This window comes from Durio zibethinus, chromosome 5 (genome assembly GCF_047325235.1).
Source record: "Durio zibethinus cultivar Kanyao isolate XHJ-2024 chromosome 5, ASM4732523v1, whole genome shotgun sequence".
NCBI lineage: Eukaryota > Viridiplantae > Streptophyta > Magnoliopsida > Malvales > Malvaceae > Durio > Durio zibethinus.
In genome coordinates this window covers 28,653,968-28,676,176 of record NC_143166.1, presented here as the reverse complement: position 1 = coordinate 28,676,176, position 22,209 = coordinate 28,653,968, and the positions used below count along the sequence as shown (strand labels likewise).

General features: G+C 32.5%; 3 protein-coding genes across 5 annotated transcripts; 2 read left to right on the top strand and 1 right to left on the bottom strand.

Moving 5' to 3' along the window:
- Positions 1-1,036: 1,036 nt before the first annotated feature.
- On the bottom strand, positions 1,037-4,899 carry LOC111281612 (isoprene synthase, chloroplastic-like). Its single transcript, XM_022869309.2, has 7 exons — positions 4,602-4,899; positions 4,233-4,488; positions 2,638-3,010; positions 2,300-2,518; positions 2,085-2,223; positions 1,681-1,929; positions 1,037-1,575 (listed from the first exon to the last, which is right to left on the bottom strand). Exons 1-7 carry the CDS (start codon positions 4,827-4,829, stop codon positions 1,276-1,278), a joined length of 1,764 nt encoding a protein of 587 aa, XP_022725044.1. The 5' UTR covers positions 4,830-4,899; the 3' UTR covers positions 1,037-1,275.
- A 4,050-nt stretch (positions 4,900-8,949) lies between these two features.
- Positions 8,950-11,691, top strand: LOC111282687 (geranylgeranyl transferase type-2 subunit beta-like). 3 transcript variants are annotated; one of them, XR_016342480.1, is made up of 7 exons: positions 8,950-9,146; positions 9,243-9,390; positions 9,516-9,632; positions 9,833-9,899; positions 10,007-10,155; positions 10,337-11,007; positions 11,131-11,691. XR_016342480.1 is itself a non-coding variant. In XM_089761496.1 (6 exons), the coding sequence occupies exons 2-6, from the start codon at positions 9,369-9,371 to the stop codon at positions 10,588-10,590; spliced, it is 609 nt and encodes a 202-aa protein (XP_089617622.1). In that variant the 5' UTR covers positions 8,950-9,146; positions 9,243-9,368; the 3' UTR covers positions 10,591-11,691. The 3 variants fall into 3 exon arrangements, 2 of the variants coding, with proteins under 2 accessions (XP_089617622.1, XP_089617623.1); XM_089761496.1 differs by having other exon boundaries at positions 10,337-11,691; XM_089761497.1 differs by lacking the exons at positions 8,950-9,146; positions 9,243-9,390 and having other exon boundaries at positions 9,554-9,632; positions 9,833-9,888; positions 10,337-11,691.
- Positions 11,692-16,034: 4,343 nt separating this feature from the next.
- Positions 16,035-18,782, top strand: LOC111283092 (xyloglucan endotransglucosylase protein 6). Its single transcript, XM_022871497.2, has 4 exons — positions 16,035-16,301; positions 16,633-16,733; positions 17,264-17,457; positions 18,153-18,782. Exons 1-4 carry the CDS (start codon positions 16,133-16,135, stop codon positions 18,571-18,573), a joined length of 885 nt encoding a protein of 294 aa, XP_022727232.1. The 5' UTR covers positions 16,035-16,132; the 3' UTR covers positions 18,574-18,782.
- Positions 18,783-22,209: the final 3,427 nt, after the last annotated feature.

The following is a 22,209-nucleotide window of genomic DNA, read 5'->3' as shown; positions in this document are numbered from 1 at the left end:
TTTAACACTAAAAATTTAAATACTCGCAAGTGAAAATCGTCTTTTGGAACAAAAATTAATTGACAATCTGTAAACAATTATTGGTTCTTTCTTTGTCTACAGACAAGCTTCAGTCTTTTTGTAAAATCACCGATCTGCTTATGAAAAGAACTCATTTCATTTTAAAGTCAGAGCATATCGCAGGTGTTTTATATTAAATCCACAAGTTGTCCATTAAAAAAAAATTATTGACAATAAAAATCAAATTTAAACTTTATAAATAAAATATTTGATGCTAATCAATCTTGTTGATAAAATCAGCCATTCATATCCAAAAAAAAATAAGAATAAAAAAACAAAGGAAATAGGACCTGGATCTCATTTGATTCGTAGCCTCGAGAATTGGGCCGAATGAAAAAGGACAAAGTACCCTGAACTTGTCTTCACCACATGAAATGGGTTTATCCTGATCCACTCCTACGCCACAAATGTCATTTTCGTACCCACAATCTCTCTGTTCTATTTTGTTATCGCCATAAAAAAAAAAAAAAAAAAAGTAAAACATTGCAAACTAGTCAAAATATTCTCTATCTTCCCGGCAAGAAATTTTATTCTCCAGTAACAACTCATGCGTTTTTCATCTTGGGGAAGAGCTTTTAATGTTTAAGCGTCAGTGTTATAATAATTCAATAAGTTTCTTTAAAAAACATTCGTATGAAAAAAATAGGATAAATAAAACTATGTATGAACTTAAAAACTTAAATATTCAAAATAATTGATTATTAATATATTACTTCATTAATTATTAAAGTAGCTCCTTTGCAGACGGGATTCTACTATTGCCTATCGCATACAGTAGTAAAAGTGCTCCAGAAAAAGCAGCCGAGATGTGTGTTGAAAGTAACTGGAAACGAAAGGCAGTGGAAATAATCAAGTAACCTGTGACTAGGTTTTCGGGCTATTACATTTTTAGGATGCTTTAGAGATTGAAAGTAGCCCAATCCCAACACATTTTGTTTTTCTTGTTTGCAACACTACGGCTACCCTCTACGACAAGTTAAACAAAAATGAGTTCATTTTTATTCTACAAATATCGCATTAATTAATTAATTGTTAATTTTAAAACTATTCATGATCTGTATCATATGGTTTAATTTGACATACATATCCTTGCCTAGCGTATCCATATATCTATAATAGTATTTTACAATTTTACAAGTTACAATATTTCCTACCCTTTTTTTTTTGTTCTTCCCTTCTTAATTTAAGCTATTCAAAATATTGCTTGTAACTTGCTTATGCACCAACAAGTGGGATGGGCTCGATTATCAAAGACTTAACTCGGTTCCTAGATCTTTCATCTGGGGCTCCATGCCCATCTGCGTGCTGATAGTGGCAATGGGCCTGGCGAGCAAGGTTAAATGCCGTTGCTACGAAAACCTCGTCAAAAGGAGAGCATCCAATTCCATCTTTGTTCAACTTTTTCCAAGCTTCGTCTATCAAATTGCTGATGTATTTTCCAGCCGATTCCTCTGACATACCAGTTTCATGCATGTAACATAGGATACCTGAAATGTCACCTCTCTCTATTTCAGCCTGCATCAGAACGAAAAATAAAAGGAATCAAAAGGGCCAACAAAATCAGAGGAAAAGGTTGTATTTGAAACAGTCAAAACCAAAATGTATATTAGATGTATGCACCTTTGAACTAACTAAGTCATTGCACAGTCGAAAGATAAAGGATGACCAACGCAAGAGATTATGGTACTTTTCGATGCCCTCAAGCTCCTCCCTTGTTCTGTTGTGACCCAGTAAAATGTAGGCATGAGCCAACAATACAGTCCCCGAGACTGACCTCCATCCATTTTCAAAATATTCCTCAACTCCTGGTATTTGCTTGTTGTAACACCATTTTGCCTCTTGTAAGAACGCCTTCAATAAATCAACCCACTGTAAGAAAAAGTAAGACGTCAATGCTTATAGCAAAAGACATTTGAATAAAACACACACACATATATATATATATATGTGTGTGTGTGTGTGTGTGTGTGTGTGTGTGTGTGTGAAATTTAAATAAAATTGAGTCTATAGAATATATAGTATACCGATTTTGTCAAGTATGGTAGAGCAACTTCCCCTCCCTCCCTCAAAATGTCGTAAGTCATCTCATTGACGGTATTGTAAAGAGCTAAGAAGCATAACTTCATGTAATCTGGAAGGTCTTGCACAATATTGACATCCCATCTGCAAAATAACATTAAGAATCAGTAACTATTAACTAAATTATAGGTGGATGAGAGAATTCTTTAACGATACTAACCTTTCAACGGCATCTGTAAACTGCTCCAATTCATCCACAGTTCCGTAAATATCATAAACATCATCCAGGATGGTTATCAGTTTAAAAACTTTTGTCAGAGATTTTCTGCAGTAACTAAATTGAGGTTCAGACACCATCCCCAGAGTCCAGAAGAAGCATTCCATTAGTCTGTCTCTAGCGAAGCTCAGCTTCTTTGAGAGTCCCATAGCTCTCCACCATCTAAATCACACAAGAGAAGCCAAATTAATTTCTATCTATCCAATAAGCCCGTGGTTATTTGTTTTGAAGCTCCAAATTAAAGTATACACTTATATATTTTTGCTTTTGAAGAATCTGACCTTGACAATTCTCGCAGTTCGCTCTGGTGCTCGAATTGTAGCCTGTTAAAATCCAATTTAGCCAGTTCAAGAACCACCTGGTTTACATCTTGTCTTCTACTGTACGATTCGATGGTCCAACGTGCTTCCAGCCTTTGCATTCTGCGGTTCAAAGGAAGCTCCAAAGCATGACCTACTTGTTCAGCTAGGCTTTTGTGTATGTTTACTTTGGGATCCTTGAGATACATTGTTGTGAACTCCTTGGCTTCGTCCAAGATATTTTCTCCTTCAATGGAAAAGTATGAAGCTTCATACAGGCTTAGCATTCCCTTCACATCTTCGCTAAGGTTTGCCTTGAAAGAGCCATTTTGGTCTTTGAAACCACTAAATACGTCTGTGTTTAGACAAAGTGCATCATTCAATCAAAATATCTATTCGTTATGTGTAAATTAAACTTGGAATATGGAAGATTACATAAAAGCACGCTTTACAAGACCAACGTTTCAACTTGGCAATTTTCTGGAAGGAAACGAAGTCAAGAGTGACCATAAATATCACATAACTGATAAATTATAATTGTGTTTGTTTATTTTATATTTTCGCGTAAAATATAAAATGAATATTGTTTGATTTTAAAAATTTAAACATTTTTAGTCTTTTTTAATTTATTTACATAAATTTTGAAAGATAAATAAATAATTTTATTCTAAAAAAATCAGAAGCAATAAAAACAATTCAACTTGATTTAGAAAATTTTGATTTTCACTTCATGAATTATAAACCAAAAAAATAAAAATAATTAATATTCTAATCAAAATTTAACCCCAAATAATGAGAAATCGTATAAATTAAGGTTAAGTTTGGATTCTATCACAATTTTGGTGTGGTGTGATCAAGCTTTTTACATTATTATTTGAGTCAAAATATTAATTTTAGTGAGATCTATTCAATATAAAATTTTCATTGATATATTTTTTTTCAATCACAATCAATTATAATTATAATAGTTTTTATTATTATTTTTAATTTCATCGTTCATGTAAATGAGACCTAAATCAAAATATTAAGGTTGAAATTGATTTTTTATTTTTTAATTGGGCTCTAACTGTGGTTATAGATCACTTTTTATTTATTTTCAATATTTAGGTTAATTAAGAATCTATGCTTCCTATCGTTTTCAGTAAATTTTAACTTTAGAAAATTTGAGTTAGAAGTCAATCAGTCACAACTCTTGATTTCACTGTCCACACCTTTGTTTATTGCCCTTTGATTTTGTTTCAGTACACAGTTTTAAGACTGTCTGTCCTCACTTTTTTTCTTTTTTAATTTTTCCGATCTATGAAGATGCTCCTTTCGTTTTTCCTTCCTCTTTGCTAGGAGGTTGGATAGGGTGCTCTTGCAGACTCATATATTAATGTCCGATTGCCTGTCTAGTACCTGTTTCTGAGAATTGAAAATCAATCTCTTAAACCTATAAAAAGTTAATTCTGTCAGCTTGCAATTCAGAAATTATCCACAATTCCAGAAGAAAAGAAAAAGTACATCAGAACGGTTTAGGAGATGGAACGGAGATCAGTGAAGTGCTTGGCCATATATATAGATCATATGATACGTACCTTGAGAGACCTGATAACCATGCTGTCTAAGGAGCCTGAAGCAGAGAGCAGTGGCATGTAAGCTCTTATTAGTTTCATCTTTCAATGACGCAATTCTATCGAGGGCTCTCCTTATTTCACCCTTGAACCGATACCCCAATCCAAGTCGTTGAACATCATCAATCAGTTCAAGAATCTCCAATGACTCTGCTTCTTTGCACATCATGCTTTTCACCTTGTCCTCCAGTTGCTTTGCTCTATCTTCACAAACCTCAACCTGCAAAGACATTACAAAGAGATAAAGCTTGAGCAAAACTAATGTTACTCGAGCTAGAATGTTCATTCACTGATAAATGGTTAAAACAAATTTTAAGAAATATATATAGCTACCTCCTCATCACTGGTCAAGGACTGCAAAAAGTCGTAATTCCACATGTCGGGTTGGTAATTGGCCAATCTCCTGTTTTCTTCAGGAGTTAACTGGGAACTTTGAGTGCTGACGGAGCAACGGATCTTCAATTTCATGGCAGTTCCATGAAGTGCTCTTGGTGTGAAATCTCTTGGAAGCGTACGGGTCAAAAAGCAAGAATAGGGAAAGTGCAAGAGTTCAGCTGCCATTAATGCAAATTACAAAATACTAAACGTCAATTATATGTATTAGTTTCTTGAGGTTCTCTTGGTTTTTCACAAAAATAAGATTATCGGTTGGACCGTATTTATAGACAGAAAACCTGAAGAACGTGACGTAGAACATTGATATTTGCAGGCTAACGTCACAGCAACTTTCACACGTAAAATTCTAGAATTGAGTTTGGGGGGGAGCCACCATAAATTGAGACGGTTTCTTCTTTGAATTTTTTTTTTTTCTAATTTAGTTCAGTTAAAAATCTTTCATTTTCGACCCATGTCCATATATCATGAAGATTTCTATATATTATTACGAAAGAGTTGTAGTAGTATTTTGCATTTTTATTTTTTGTGTATCTCATTACTTATCTCTGATTTTATGCTTACGTGGTTTATTTATGAAACACAGCTTTTATGTTGCTATCGGACAAAGTATCCATAATGTTGGTTATGCGCCTTTCATATATGTAGGAAGGTATGCTCTTTATATACAAGACGAACAAACAAACATCAGATTATTTGAAGCTTCCACCGACTATTGCAAAGCAGTTGTCAGTATTTCATTTAGATTTGGGTTCATATTATGAATCATATCTGAATTATAAAAAAAAAAATTTTAATATGATATTTTAATTTTAAAAATTTTTAATTTGATATTTAAATTATAAATTTATTAATTAATATATTATTTATATAATTATTTGCGAGATACATATTATTATTTAAAATTATCACATTAAAAATAAATATTACATTAATTAAGAAATTTATAATTTAAATATCATAATAAAATTTTTTGAAATTTAAATTTCACCTTTTGTTATAATTTAAGAACTATTTTATTATATTAATCCTTTTAAATTTCTAAAATAAGAGGTATAGCTCGAAAATTATGTATGAAATAATGTTTAGTTAAAATTTAATTTACATATACAATTATAACAAAATTTAATAATATCACTTGCGTAATAATAAAATAATCAATAATTACATTTTTTTTTTTTAATTTTATCATGGTGTCCTATTGTAAAATATCCACACCGAAATACCTTCCTATTATTCTCACTCTAAATTTATACAAATTACGTGTGAGCTTTTTCTTTTAAATTCTTTTTAGTATACATCAAAGATCAATGTTTAAAACTTAAATTCTTAGCATATGTAAAAAATAAATATATCTTTAATTATGTGAAATTAAAGTATGAAAAAAATTAATTTGTTTTTTTATTTTTATGTTTATTTTTTAAATTTTTTAAATTTTTTAAAATTTTTAAAATTTTAATATTATTTTATCTACTTTATCTGTCCTTTTGATTTTCTCTTAATAATATTAAAACCAAAATTTAAAAGAAAATCTGTTTTATTTAATATAAAAATGAAACTCCAAAAAAAATTAAAACCAAAAAATAAAAAAAATCAATTTTAAACTAAATTCTTTATTTACTTTCTTTATCCCCTTCTAAACATTATTTATTCTATTATTTATTTTTTAATTTTTATTTCAAAATTTTAAAAAATGAATTTTGTAAAGCGTATAATTCTAAAATCCGTCAAGTCAAATCTCTTTCCTGTGTACTATGCAATTACAACCAGGAAAAAACTGTGAATGCTCTACCCCAAAAACAGGTGTGATCGTATAATATGGGGAGACACCATCACACCAGTACCAAACAGGTCTCACGAATCTGAGCGTGGCGATAAGGGAAGATCCCGAAGGCTAAGTGTCTGGTTGCCAGCTAATTTCTATTGAAGATTCTCTCACAATGTCGACATCAGGATAACAAAAAAACATACGAAATAACCAAGCATTAAAGGAAGTAAACATCATGCTGGCCTTTTCTCTTTTGTTGACGAGCATCTCTGCCTTGCTGCTATGAACTTGTGATTGTGAATGCCGTGACAGTCCCAATCCATAGACATCAAACACAAACTGAGGTAAAAATTAGACCAATCCAGAATTTACCATGTTGTAATTAACAACCAAAAAAAATAAAGAAAAACTAATTCACAATTGGTTTACGATTTATGTACATAGCAAAAATCTATAAAAAAATTTTCGCTTTGCATCTTGTTAATCACTCAACATGATATAGGACACGAGATTTGGCGATTGAAACATGGGTTGTTCTAACTTACAAATATAATTCAATTATTATACTGCAATATAAACCATCGTTTACTTAAGCATTCATTAAATTCTGCTAATATGCTTGCAGTAATGCTTAATTGTCTCCGTTACATTAGTTCTGTACACTCTACGTCCAGTCTAGGGACGGCAATCAACCCCGTTCCCGACGGGTTTCAATTCGACTCGATCTGATCTTATGAGGTTGAGTTTTTTTTTTTAATTTCGGTTTTCGAGTCGGGTATAGTTATGGAATAATCGGGATTGGATCGGGTTCGGGTATATTTAAAATCCGACTCGATATTATATAAAAAATTATTTTTTATTTAATTAATTAATTAATTATTTATTTATATATTTATATAATGATATTTTTAAATATTTATATTTAAAAAATAATATTTTATATTTTTAAAAATAATATTTTATTAATTTCGGGTCGAGTACAATTTACATAATGTCGGGATCGGGTCGGATTCGAGTATAAAAAAATCGAATATGATTAAGTTCGAATATACTAAAGCATAAAATCGGATCGAGTTCGGACGTGATAGAAACTTTGGAAAGCTATTTACATGAGCTCAAATGCCAGCCTCCAATTTGGTTTTGGTGCACTTTTTTCCATTTTTATATTATTCAATATTTACATGAGCTCAAATGGTCCATCGAGTACCAGAGGCCTAAGCCCAAGTTTCAAAATGAACAAAGTAAAAATCAGTGTGGTAAACAAACAGAGTTTTTGATGAACTGTTAGGAACATTTTCGATTTTTGTTTATTTGTTAAATTTAATAAATGATATAAACATCATTTTTATGTTCGATTATTGAATGAGCTGAACACAAAAAGAGATTTGTTTGATTCATTTATGTTTATTAGAGGTGTAAATGACTAGAGCTTTTGATGAATTATTTGAGAATATATTTGATTTTTGTTTGTTTATATTCGTTTATTAAGTTTAATAAATGATATTGAATAACATTTTATGTTTGTTTATTAAATGAATCGAACACGAAATTTGGTTCGTATATGTTCGTGAACAAATTAGTGTAAAATTTGTTTAAAACTTAATTGTTTTTTGTTTGTTTGTTGTTCTTTTATAATAATATTAATAAAATTATATTTTTATCATTTATCCTAATTCTATTTTAAGGTTTGTTTGTTTAAATTATTTACATATGATTTATTTGTTATTTATGAACATGTTTATTTATATATATTTGTGAACATATTCGTTTAATGTTTACAAACGAGCTCATTTAACTTAATTGAACCGAACACAAATCGAACGTAAATATTTTATCATTTAAATGAATTGAACTCAAATGAACAGAGCAATTTTTTTATCGAACACGAATCAAGCTCAAATATCTCTAAAAATAAATGAACAAACCATAAATAAACATTTGTCTGTTTATGTTCGGTTCATTTACATACATAATGTTTGTAAACAAGCTCGTTTAAAGTTTGTTTAAAACTTATTCATTTTTTGCTCATTTGTTGTTCGTTTATTGTTCGCTTGTTGGTCATTTATAATAATACTAACAAAATTACATTTTTATCTTTTATCGTAATTATATTTTAAAGTTCATTTATATTCGCTTGGGTTCATTTATGTTTGTTTAGTGTTTATTTATTTAAATTTATTTAGTTATGGTTTGTTTATTTGTGAATATGTTCATTTAATATTTATGAACAAGCTCATTTAATTTAATTGAACTGAACATGAATTAAATGCGAACGTCTTACTACTTAAATGAATCAAACTCAAACAAATAGAGCATTTTTTTTACTGAACAAAAATTGCGCTCATACACTTCTAAAAATAATCGAACAAATCATAAACATATATTTGTTCGTTCATATTCGGTTCATTTATAGCCTTAGTAAAAGTACAAAATCATGCAAATTTACTGAAAAAAGAGTAGGGTTGATTAATTATTCATCGTGGATAAAAGGACCTTGACAAAAGGAGGTGTTTACATGACCTTTTTACTCTTTGGGTCTTTTGTTTACAAGCTTGTTAACTTTTAATTGCGTCTTCATTGGGTTTTGATTGTTAATTTTTTTAATCTCTGTTTTGTAAACCCTTAAATATTTGGAAATTGATGTGGAAAATGGATGGCAGATCATGGGAGAGCTGGCTATTGACAAACATATTCAGTACATTTTGTCTGCTGAAAAGGTAAGTTTCAAACTGATTGATTTTCAGTTTTTGTTTTACATTTTTCAAACTTCATTTTTACCTCAAGTTGATTATTTTGGTATTGCTTATGGCTAGAGAAAGGATAGTTTTGAATCGGTGGGGATGGACCATCCAAGAATGAATGGGGCATATTAGGGATTAACAGCCTTGGATCTAGGGAAGCTTGATACTGTTAATGCAGATGAAGTCATTTCATGGATCATGAAATGCCAACATGAATCTGGTATATCTTAAAGCTTAGTCTTTTTTTGTTTAATTGTTAGTATTATTAGTGTAAGTAAAACAAATGAGTCGATTTAAGTTAATTCGGTCACGATATTAAAGTTTGCTGATACTTGCTCTTACCAGAGGTTTTGCCGGTAATACTGGGCTTAACCCACATATACTGTATACACTCAGTGCTTTGCAAGTGCCTGGACCTTTTCAACAAGCTAGATGTTCTTGACATTGATAAGGTTGCAACTTGTATCCTTCCATATAAATTATTTCCTCTTCACTGGAAAGTTTTTATTATTTTGTTATCATTATCCCTTTTCTGGAGTTGTTTTAAATCAATTTGCATCACGTGTTACGGTTGTTCCTAATTTAGTTGACTTGTTACGGTTGGCTGTTTAAATGTAAAGTGCCTTCCGGTACTTCTTGTTTTACTTAAATTTCTATGTTAGATATTACTGGGCTGGAAAATGAAGATGAATCCTTTTCAGGGGACATGTGGGGTGAGGTGGATACACTGTATATGTTCTTCCTGGATTTTATGTTATATCTGTGTCTATTTCATTTTCTGATTTAGTATTTTTAAATGTAAATCCTCTTTTAACAAGTTGATTTTCTTGGTTTAGGTTCTCGTATATTACCATCTGTTGCCTTTCAATATTGTATTGTCTTGATAAAATCAATGTTGAGAAAACTGTTAATTGCATTCTGAGTTGCAAAAACCTGGGTGGTGGCTTTGGATGCACACCTGGTGGCGAGTTTCATGCAGGGCAAAGTATGTTAAACCATGGCCCATATGAATGTTTAGATTCTTACTTACATATTTATATTGATGATTGCTAATTTCTTGGTTTTAGGTTCATTTATTCATGGGCTTAAATTAAAGCACTACTAATAAGAATAACAATCTATGTTGAAAAGTGAGTATCATTTTACTCTGCTCATGCTGACTGCAGTTTTCTGTTGTGTGGGTGCTCTTGCTATAATGGGATCTCTGCATCATGTTGATAAGGACCTTCTCGGGTGGTGGTTACGTGAACGGCAAGTCATATCTGGAGGTCTTAATGGTTGCCCCGAGAAACACCCTGACATGGGTATTTCTTTAAATTTGAAACAGAACCTTGTGTGCTGTTGTAATATTCTTCTAGCCTTCTCTAACCGTGATGTTGAATCCTTTTTTGATTTGCTACTCATGGTGGGTTCTTTCTAGCTTGATCATGATTGACAGAGTTCACTGGATTGACAAGGAAAAGCTTGTTAAGTTCATCTTAGACTGTCAGGACGTGGAAAATGGTGGAATTTCCGATAGACCAGATGATGCTGTTGACGTCTTCCATACATATTTTGGAGTTGCTGGCATCTAACAGCTTCTTTTTACTGTTTTTAACCTAAAGGATTTTGCAATTCTTCCCTTAATTTATGGATCATACAGGAATCTATTTTAGACTTGAAACTCATTCCATCAAAAAGCCAGCATGTTTTGCTATCAGTTTTTGTTGGAATTTTTTTTCTATGTTATGGTGGGTGGAGAGGTCATCTAGGCTTGCACCTGTCCTACATAACCATGTTCAACGGTTTGAAACCCCCTATCCCCACTCCTTGGGCTAGGATGATCCTTTGAACTATGGTTTTCATCTTCCTGAGTTTTTTTATTTTTTATTTATTTATTTTTTATCTGTTGCCATTCTGGTTTTAATTCTTTTTATGAATTCCGCGTGCATAACTCTGTTCATGCTTGTTATTATTGTAGGACAGTCACTTCTCGAGTATTCAGGGTTGCAAGCCATTGATCCAGCTTATGCCTTACCTTTCAATGTCATAAATAGAATATTCTTCTGCAGATAATTGGGTGTCCCTTTGCTTCATTGTTAGCAATTCCATGTTTTTGTCGTTTCACTTTTAATGGAAGGCAAAACCATAAACATTATACTATCAGAGTACATGAGATTGCCCACACATTTTCATCTCTGATTACATAAAATGTTCCGATTGCCCTGCACTGTCAAATTTGAATCTACAATACTTGATCTCTTAATCACAAGCAGCTTAGGAATGAGTTATCTTGTGTGGATTCGCCTAGAGCAATTCAACAAGGTTTTCAACACCCAAGTATTATGGAATCTGTAATTTCTTTGTTTGAGACTTCTTCATGAGGAAGCATCTTTTCAGCAGTGGAGGCCATCAAGCTGGTTTCTAGGAATTGAGATAATACCTATGATTGTAATGTTTTCCAGTCTCCGTAAGAAGGCCTTAATTTACAGTTTCATGTGTATCAAGGATAGATTGATCTTTGAAAACTTCGTCTTCATAAGCTTCTGTCACTGGGAATAAAATTATCTGCATGTTGTAGTGAATTACTTTCATACTTTACTGGATTTGGGCATATAAAGTTGCAAGCGGCTTATAAACTATGAAAATTTTGGTTCACCACTCGCTAGGCCCAAAATTCTCATACAGAGACATCTGACTACCAAGTACCAATATGGATTTGTATATCATTTATTTATGTGATAAAAAAGGTGAAACATCCAAAGCATCAAAATAGAAGCCCAGAAAACGGCATAGGCATATACACCCAAGGCTATTCAATTATTTCTGCAGTGTTTAGCAAAACATTCAAAACAGCAATAATAGAAAATTGTTTTTGTCTGTTGGATAAGTAGGCATCTAATTCAAAAACAGATTCAAAAATTATAATTTTCAGTTCAATTCAAATAATTTTTTTATTTGATTAATCAAATTTAAATATTAAATGTATATATTATGTTTAGATTAACTTTTAAATCGAGAAATAAAAAATAAAATAAATTAGATCAAATTGAATTATGTAATTTTTTTTAATTTTTATATATATTTTTAATTTTTATAAAGTAAAAATAATAATTTTATATTAAAATAATATATAAAAAATAAAAATAAATAAATTTAATCAAATCGATAAAATTTAATTTAATTTAATTTATATAAATAAAGAATTGATTCAAATTTAAATTTAAATTTAAATATTTATAATATTATATAATAATTAAAAAAAACCAAATCTCGATTCAAATCGAATCTTCGTCTCCCTTAATGCCTACTTACTCCTCCGTCCCTCCCTCCGTTCAGCATCAAGCCGACTATCAAGCCAATCATCTCCTTACATGTCTCCGAAAGCTCCAAATGTTTTTGGGATTTTCGATTGAGCCTTAGTTTTGTACGTATTGAATGCTACTTTTTTAATTTTTTTAATACAAAAATTTGGTCATAATGCACACAAGATTTGAGAATGAGATTAAAAGGTCATCAAGACATATTCACGTCAACATGCGTCACTCTATCCCCTGTTATTGCGTATGGATGCACGGTTAATAATTTTTTTTCCCTTTTTTCCTTTTTTTTTTTCATTAATCATCCGACATTTCGATGTATCTGCCCTCACTACGTCTCACAATAATTACCTTTAACTTTACTCCAACACTCCCAATTTTTGCCATTGAGCATGACGTTCAACCTTTATACACCATTTTGGGATAATTTCGATTAGCTGGTTTTAAATTTTCATTGTCATAATCATAACTCGACTACAGCATAATATATATAGCATTATAAAATTTTATGTGCATCTTTATTAGATTCAGTGATTCTAAATATGTGATAATATAAAATAATATTAAAAATATATAAAAAAGATAATATAATTAATATTTTTAATATAAAATTTATATAAATTTGATAAAAATTAAAAAAAAAATATTTTATATTTAACTTATTAATATAAATTAAAAATAACAATTTTCATATTATACATATAATAAATATAAAATAAAAAACAAATTATAAAATTTAATCTTTAATATTAAACTCGATTTAATTAAGATTACTTTATTCACATATTCATAAGAAAAAGCGTCAGTCTTTGTGGTTTCATGGAGTTATTTTGGTACTAAATTTCAACATCGCTGTAGGTGCTTGTCAATAATGAATTCATTAGGCTATTTATTCTAAGATTGCAAAAAGGATAAAGAGAAAGGTGAGTAATCTCCTAATAAAAAAATTTACTGTTATACATAATAATAAAAAAGTAAAAAAAATTAAAAAATTATTACCATTAAAAATGACATTATATTTGAATTAAAATTATCCAAGTTCAAAAAAGTTAAAAGCTACCATAACTACAGCTATAAATATCTCTGCTACCCCTTGTACTGCATATACATGAAAAAGATGTTACTAACACTGTAATAGTAGCACGTTGGCTCAGGCCATCATATCATTTTCAGCCTCATCTCCTAACATTTAAGATTCGGAAAGACCCTTATCTGTAAGCAAGCAAGCAGCCATCATTCGGGGTTAGCATCAAATCATAATTTGACACCGATTGCCCGATTGGAGCCATAAATGCTCCCCTTTAAAAATGTTTTCTCTTCTTCACCAGCACCGCCAGCTATTTGCCAAGCTTCTTCCAACGGTAAAATAGTGTAAGACGCCACTTCAGCAAAATATCTATTCCCACTTGGACTTCATAATTGCATCCTCAGAAGCTCTTTCCCTCTCTCCCTCTCTCCCTCTCTCTCTTTCTTTCTCATATAGCAGAGTGGGCAACGGTTCTTTTCGGAGCTGGTTGCTTGGTAAAAGTGGAGACAAATTTGTTTGGCGTACCATCATGGCAAGCCAAAGCGTTGAAACAAGAAACCATCCTTGTCATCTCCATTTGGTTACTGTTTATACAGCACAGAGTTCGTCAAGAAGACATTGGCAGTTTACTCACTTTGGGGAGAAAAGACCAATAAAAAAAAAGGGAAAAGACCATTCCTTGCCTTTCGTTTTTTCTCTTTTAATCCAATAAAGTTAAAATCATCTTAATTTGTAATGATCTTATCTCCTTCCTTCTCTCCACAGGCATCATTCCAGGGCCCATAAGAAAAAGTATAAAAATTACTATGGGCATCAGCTAAGCAGCCTGCCTGATTTTCTCTCACCTATCAAAAATATAATAGTACTACCACTATTAAGCATTTTTCTCTTTACCAATTAAGAAAATAATATATAATTAATGTTTTAGGATGCAAGCCCCGATATTAAGTTGATAGAAATTGACTCCATGGTATATAATACATCTCATGCTATTTTTTATTTTTTATAATATAATTAAAGATATTTTTAAATTTTATCAAAATTTATTTTTTCTAAACAATTTTAAAAATATATTCTCACAAATTAATTTTGGTCCAATCAAAATTTTATTTTTAAAATATTTTTTAAAAAGATCAAACCATAATTAACAAGAAAAAAACTTCTTTTTTTGTCAACGAAATTAACTTTTCCAGTTAAATTTTATTCAAGTGCTTGTATTGTAGAAATTACACCTAACTCAAAAAAAAAAAAAAAAAGACCATAATGACATACACACAATGTTACAATTATGATTCTTAAAGTTAAGCACTTGTCCCCTCAAAAGGGTTAACAACACTTGTCAAATGATAAAGACAAAGTCAAATTGAAATATAGTCATTTATGAATATCACTTTTCTACTACAAATTTGGAAATCTTGGACCACCACTTTATGACATGCCCATTCCAATTTTTCTATACATAACCAAATCTATCATTGCTTTATAGTATATTGTTTTATTTAATTAATGACTAAACTAATGTCCGATGGTATTAGTGAACAAATTCTTTACATGAAAAGAAAAAAATGGCATGCATCTCAAGGCTTAAAAAAAACACATCAGTTCCTTAAAAATAAATTCCTACCCTTTAATTGCAAAGAGAGCCAACAGTTTTAAACAGAATATAGAAATATTATACAAAATGATATAAAAATTAATATGATTTAAAAATTATATATTAATTTGATAAAAATAAAAATGATTTTTTGACAAAAATATATTTTTTATTTAATATTTTGATATAAATTATTATATATTAATTTTTATATTTTATACATATTTAATATAAAATAGTTATTATACAAGTTTTTCCATCTAAATTTAAAATAAAAAAAATGGTACGTTGCTCTTTCATGTGCAGCTGGCACTGGCATCAGCAATGTTAAACAAAGATACAGTGATACAGATTCATTCACCATTGCCTGCCACAACTCCGCACATTCTCCCTCTCATCAGCAGCACGTGTCAATAAAAAGCGAGCGAGTGAATTCAATTCCGGTGAGCATAGGAGTAGGTATCTTAAAAGATGGACCCTCCAAAATCAAATGGTTTGCGAGCAGAAGAGGGAAGCTTTTAACTCATACTGCCAGTGACAACTGGACAGCTAAGAAAAACAGCTGTAGTTAGCCACGTGGCTTTATTCCATTGCGTAAAATCTGCAAACGAGCCCTTTTCGAACAGAGACATGTCGTACCAAATCCCCCACACAGTGCCCAGCTTTGGTCCAGCTAAGGGATGGCATTAGCAATGGCAATGGTACAGTAGCGGCTACATTTTTTTAAAAACTTTTTTGGGGTACATGTCATTTTTCTTGCTGTTATTTTGAATGCATATCACGTGGCTAAAATAAAGTCACGTGACGTGGGTTTTGATCTGGCTAGTGGAATTAGTCATCTCAGTGGGGACACTACGTTGTTGCCCCACCATCTGGTCCTTGTGAAACAAGCCAATGGAATTTTTGGCTATAAAAATGACCCACTCTTGCTTTTGTGTAGTGAGTCTCTACAGAGTATTTTCAGAGTAGAAGCTTCACTCAGCTCTCTCTCTCTTTCTCTATCTGCCCATTCTCTCTATTTGCACCCAGTGCTTTCACTTCGATGGCTGTCTTGTTTAAAATCTCTGTGGCTTTGGGTTTCTTTGTGGGTCTTATGATGCTTGGTTTGGCAAGCTCAGCTAAGTTTGACGAGCTTTTCCAGCCTGGTTGGGCTATGGATCATTTTATCTATGAAGGAGAGCTCCTTAAGCTCAAACTTGATAACTATTCTGGTAAATATCACCGTTTTATCTGTGAAAATATCTAGTTTTCACATTAATTATCTTATCTGCCGTTACAAGCTTCACCAAGCTCAAAGATTGTTCATTTTCTGAAAAAATACCATTTACCCTCTTTTCCCAAAATCAACATTCACCTTTTTTCATTATAATCTATCGTTTGCAGACTCCATTGTTTCCTGCGTTATGCTGTCCATTCAGCTATTGTTATGTTGTCCTTCTAAGAAATCAGCATCTGTTCTGCACGATGCTTGAAAATTTTGTTTCTTGGAAAGGTATCAACTTATATATAGATTAATGAAATAGTGGGTTGTGTTGATATCAGGTGCTGGGTTTGCATCAAAAAGCAAGTATTTATTTGGAAAAGTAACCATGCAGATTAAGCTCGTGGAGGGTGACTCTGCTGGGACTGTCACTGCTTACTATGTGAGTATATAAAATTTTATACGTCTTACCAGCCAAAGAAAAATGTGTTTTGTCTTATCTTTGTACGACCCTGTTCTGCATTCAGACTTTTAAACAGCTGTAGACGCACACATAAGGTGGATAACAGCTCAGCTGGGTACTTCCCGAATCATGGCATGGGTCCCCACTCAATAATAATTCCCCTAATTTTAACTTTGTAATGAACAATTTTTTCCCGTTGCAGACAATAAAAAAAACTGGCCTTTTCTTTTCTCTTGTCTCGGCTAGTACTACTAGCAGCTACCCACTCTTTGCACTCTCGTGAATCACTTTAAAGTCAATTTATTTTACATTTAGTTGGCCTTGTCCCCACCATTGTCCATGAAACCAATGATCTGCAGTAAACAATATCTTTAAACGCATGTGTTAGTAATGGTGACTCACATGTCACAGTCGGACAATTATGAACGCATGATTAATTTGCTTTACACAATTCTAGGTGCTCGTATTGATGTGTTATTGACATTAATTTTGATGTTTGTTTGATACAGATGTCATCGGACGGTCCAAATCACAATGAGTTTGATTTCGAGTTCCTGGGCAATACCACTGGTGAACCGTACCTTATTCAGACCAATGTGTACGTGAATGGTGTAGGCAACAGAGAGCAAAGAATGAACCTTTGGTTTGACCCCACCAAAGACTTCCACTCTTACTCCATCCTCTGGAACCAGCGTCAAGTTGTGTGAGTATTGTTTCTCAGTAACTTGTAGCATAATATACACACGATATACGTATATACCAGTATTTTATACTTTTATACGTTTTGATTGTCCTGAAAAGCTGCAATGAAAGGGTAAAATTTCTTTTTTCTGACTGGCGAGTGAGCTAAAATATGCCATGTGTCACTTGTGCCAAATGGGTGACAACTGCACAAACAAAAACCAAACCCAAGAAAAAAGGGACCATTCTTGATTGACACTGATACAAACAGATGTGCACTCTGTTCCAATTCTTGGTTTCTTGTCATAGCCTTGGACCATGGATTAACTGTTTAGGGACCTAAGTGAATCCCCACTGTTTTCTCTGTTTGTGGGGGTGGGTAGCAGCGAAATAGTCAGATTCGTCTTGGAATTTTTCTATCTTTGATATTGATGATTGTTATAGATTAACTTTGGAGGTTATGTTAAAAAAATATAACGTATAGGATTTGCTAAAGGTCTGTATTTAGTATTAAAGGTTTATAACATTCTTTTTGGAAAAAAGGCATTGATGATTATTTTATATTTAAAATATGAACAGGGTGGTGTAATTAAAATATTAAAGGTGTAGATTTCTGTGCCTTTAGGATTTTGGCATTGCTCTATCGTTTGCTATGTATTATATATTCGTAGTGCTTCAAATTATCTTGACGTAATATCTTTGTGTATCTGCATCCAGATTTCTGGTGGATGAGACCCCAATAAGAGTGCACACCAACATGGAACACAAAGGAATTCCTTTTCCTAAAGACCAAGCCATGGGTGTATATAGCTCAATTTGGAATGCTGATGACTGGGCCACACAGGGTGGCCTAGTCAAGACTGATTGGAGCCATGCACCATTCATTGCTTCTTATAAGGGCTTCGAAATAGATGCATGCGAGTGCCCAGCGTCGGTGGCTGCCGATGAGAATGCCAAGAAATGTAGCAGCAGTGGTCAGAAGAAGTTCTGGTGGGATGAGCCTACAATGTCCGAGTTAAGTTTGCACCAGAGCCACCAACTCGTTTGGGTCAGGGCCAGACACTTGGTCTATGACTATTGTATTGATACTGCTAGGTTCCCTGTCATGCCTGTAGAGTGTGAGCACCATCGCCACTAGTTTGAACAAGTTCATGGTTATTGAAGGGGCGGGGGGGGGGGGGGTGGTTTCGTCTGGGTGCATTGTAAAAGTATTGTAAAAGTTTGTTGTATGGGTAGGGGATGAGTCAATAGTCCTAAAAACATGTACTCCATGTTTCATATTTTGGTTCGTTTAGTTCCCACATTGTATGATAATCTCTCATAGATTAATGGTATAAATATTTTTTAGTTTCTGTTGCATAAACTTTGTCCAGACCTGTTGCTGCTCTTATGGAGCATGATTCTGAGTTTATATATTATTTCACTGGTCCTGTCCTGTGGCTATGTTCTGAGAACAGGTACAGTTTACTCACAGGCTGTCATGCGGGGACCAAGAATCAATCACGATCGATGGGGTAGATGGATCCCAGATAAAAGTCAGGCAGTATGGACCCCAAAGCATAGTTAAATTTGAGGTTTATCCGAGCGCCCTGCTCCCCTGCCTGCCCCTTTCAGGATTCTCAATCAACTTGATACTTTGTTACTTGCAAAGTTTTAAATGGTTTGGGAGATTTCATTTCAAATGTATCTATGTATCCGAATGAATACACCATAATTTAACTTAATTGTAAACGTATCCAAATATTGAAAGTTTTCAAGTTGTGCTTTATACCAATGATAATTGTAACTTTCAGGATCATGGATTAGGATGGAACTTTAATGTCATACTAGGCTATCGAACCTAGCTTTATGGTGCAAGAAGATTTGGAAAAGGTTGTATGTGGCATTGTGGGTGATAAGGTAACTCCAAACGTCCCAAACAAATGAGTTTTTAGTAGTCTTTGACTATCACTCAAAAATTACAGACCAAAAAGTGCTAAAGCTGGTGTTGAATCTGTTGGAGGACCGATTGATAGGAGAAAAGAAAAGAAAAGACATGAAGTAGTTTACCGATGGTAACAGATGTATTTGGAATCATTTCACAGAGTCATAAATCATCTGTTGTTCCTTATTGACTCTTCACCCACCTTATTGACTCTTCACCCACCATTCTACCATCAGCATAAATGTGTAAACCCCAATAATTTTACTTCGTGTGCCAGCTCATTAAAAAAAAATCTAATTTTTATGATTCTTTATAACATGAAGTAGGTCAAAAGATTACAATTATTAATCATCTCCATGATGTTCATTTGTCCAATAATATGTAAAGATGAACAGATTCATTTTACCAATCCTCAAAAGTTAAAACTCTATCTTGACGAATATATATTGTTCTAGAAGGTAATGTAAACTTATTTCATAAATCTTTGATAAAATTAATCTAGAAAACTGTCGTCATTGGGAACTTCAAATGGACATAGAAAGAACTAAACTGGGTGCAAAGTATATCCAAGACATGAGCATAAACATCTCCAGTCACACTGCCCACAATTGTTATTCTCAAGGGTAATTCAGATTGCCTAATATTTGCAGGCCAACTTGTTATTTATAAATGGGTTGGGTGACTTTCTTTTTTAAGTTTAAATACAGCACAAAATAATATGAAAGTGAAAGTATTATGATTTAAAATTTTAGTAAAAATTATATATAAATTTAATAAAAAAATAAAAATATATTTGTATTTGACGTTTTAATATTAATTTAATATGATAATTTTTTATATTTTATACATATTTAACATAATAAAAAAATAATACAAATACATGAATTATTGCTAAACTTGCAAGTAAGATATATCCTCTGGTACCTATCTTTTTCCTGTTATGAAATATAGAATTGAGAAGTCCTACTTCGATAATGTGTAACAAACAAGACGTGTCTCGCAAAAATTGCTGTGGTTTTCCTTCCCCACATGTGCAAAATGTGGAAACCATGCTAAAAATGATAATTGTTGTCGATAAGTTGGCATAATCGACCTGTTCAAAACAAAATTTGCTATGGTGGGTCTTAATTTTAATGGACAACAGAGGTTTAATTTTAGGGTCAGTGACTTTATCCCTGTCTGCTTGGACCATTAATCACCTTTATATTATGCTTTTTAATCTCAATAATTCAAAGCACTGATTCCGTAGAAGAAAAAATAAAAGGTAGGAGGGTATGGGCAGGATGGGAAGGAGTTAGGTGATGGCTATCTACTCAAAAGGGATGCATCTGGGCTATTCTTAAATGATGGACGGGAGAAAAAGTTGATGTGGGTCGATTTGAAGAATCAAATGATTCATTAGGGGACCCTCTTGAGTCTTGACTGCAAACAACAAGCTCATGGAAAGCTTGTTGGGGTTTGTAAGACAAACCATTCATAATTTTTAACCATTGGAACTAGATGCCCACAGAAATTATCTCTTTGTATGGTACAAAAAAGTTAGCTTACAGCTGATACTAGGCACTAAATGTTATACACCAACCAAAGCAAGGGGAAAAAATATTGAACGCAGCAAGAATCATTGTACTATCAATGTCATGAGGGTTGCACTCAATCCCACTGATACACATCAATGACAACGAAATTTCCTTTTTTTTTGGTTTTTTAAGAGGGGCAAGCGTCTTACAACCAGGGGGAGAGGGTGAGGTTCGAGTCAAACTCCAACTTTGATGTTTTCTTAAGATATTTTTAATTATTAAATCAAGAAATTGAAGATATGACAACGAAAATTTTATCACATCTACAGAATTTCAAAATTGTATTTGAAAAAAAATGGGTCTATTTTTATTTAAAGAATCTATAGTTTTCATTCCAAAATCAATTGTCTGGGAGGAGTTCTTAATGGTCAAATCCGTGTTAAAGAAATAACCACCATATACAATAACAAAAACATCATTTGAGTTGCCAATTTAGCGATACCTGAGATGGCATGAGGTCTGCTGCAACTAGAAGGTGGTCATGGTTCAAGGCGTAATACCCGATAGAGTAGATGGGTAGGGCCACTAGTTCCTAGTGACAGGAAGAGCTCTAGAAATAAAGTCCAAAAACAAGTGAAGCATCAACATCCAGAAAAGCCATAAATTAATGGTAATAGAAGTTTAATTTGGTATGGAGCGATGGGCAGAAGAGATTAGCTTGAAGGGACAGGCTAAGGTGGGGGATAAACCTACTTTGGGATCAACTTAAGGAGATCTAGGCAATCTTTCTATGTCAAAAAAAAGTCGTTGCAAGAGATGGGTATCAGGTAACAGTAGCAATATTCCATAACAAAGGGTGTGGTGTTGGTGTGGATGAGAGTATCATATTGCCATTAATCCAAGCGAAATTGAATATTGAACTGCATAAACACCTTGGGCAAATATAAATAATTAAAATGCATTTGGGGACTTTAAAATGTAATTGCATATATATTGAAATTAACAATTGACCTCACAAATTTAAAAGAAACCAATTATTCAGGTTACATTTATTAGATGTACGTAGAACAGTCAGTACAGATAATGACTTTCCAGGCTTCTGGCATAGCCAATGAACTCATCAGGATTTAGGAGAAACTCCCCTGAAAAGGAATTCCAATTTCCAAACTGCCCTGTATCAAGGCAGATGGTTTATCTACAAGCCTATCATCAAATTAATCCATTACCATCTAGCCAATTTTAATACCAAGTTTAATACTATTGAGCGTTTCTGAGTATACGACTATTGCTAACTAAAATCGGAAATGCCAATCAAAACCTGAAACCTAGTTTG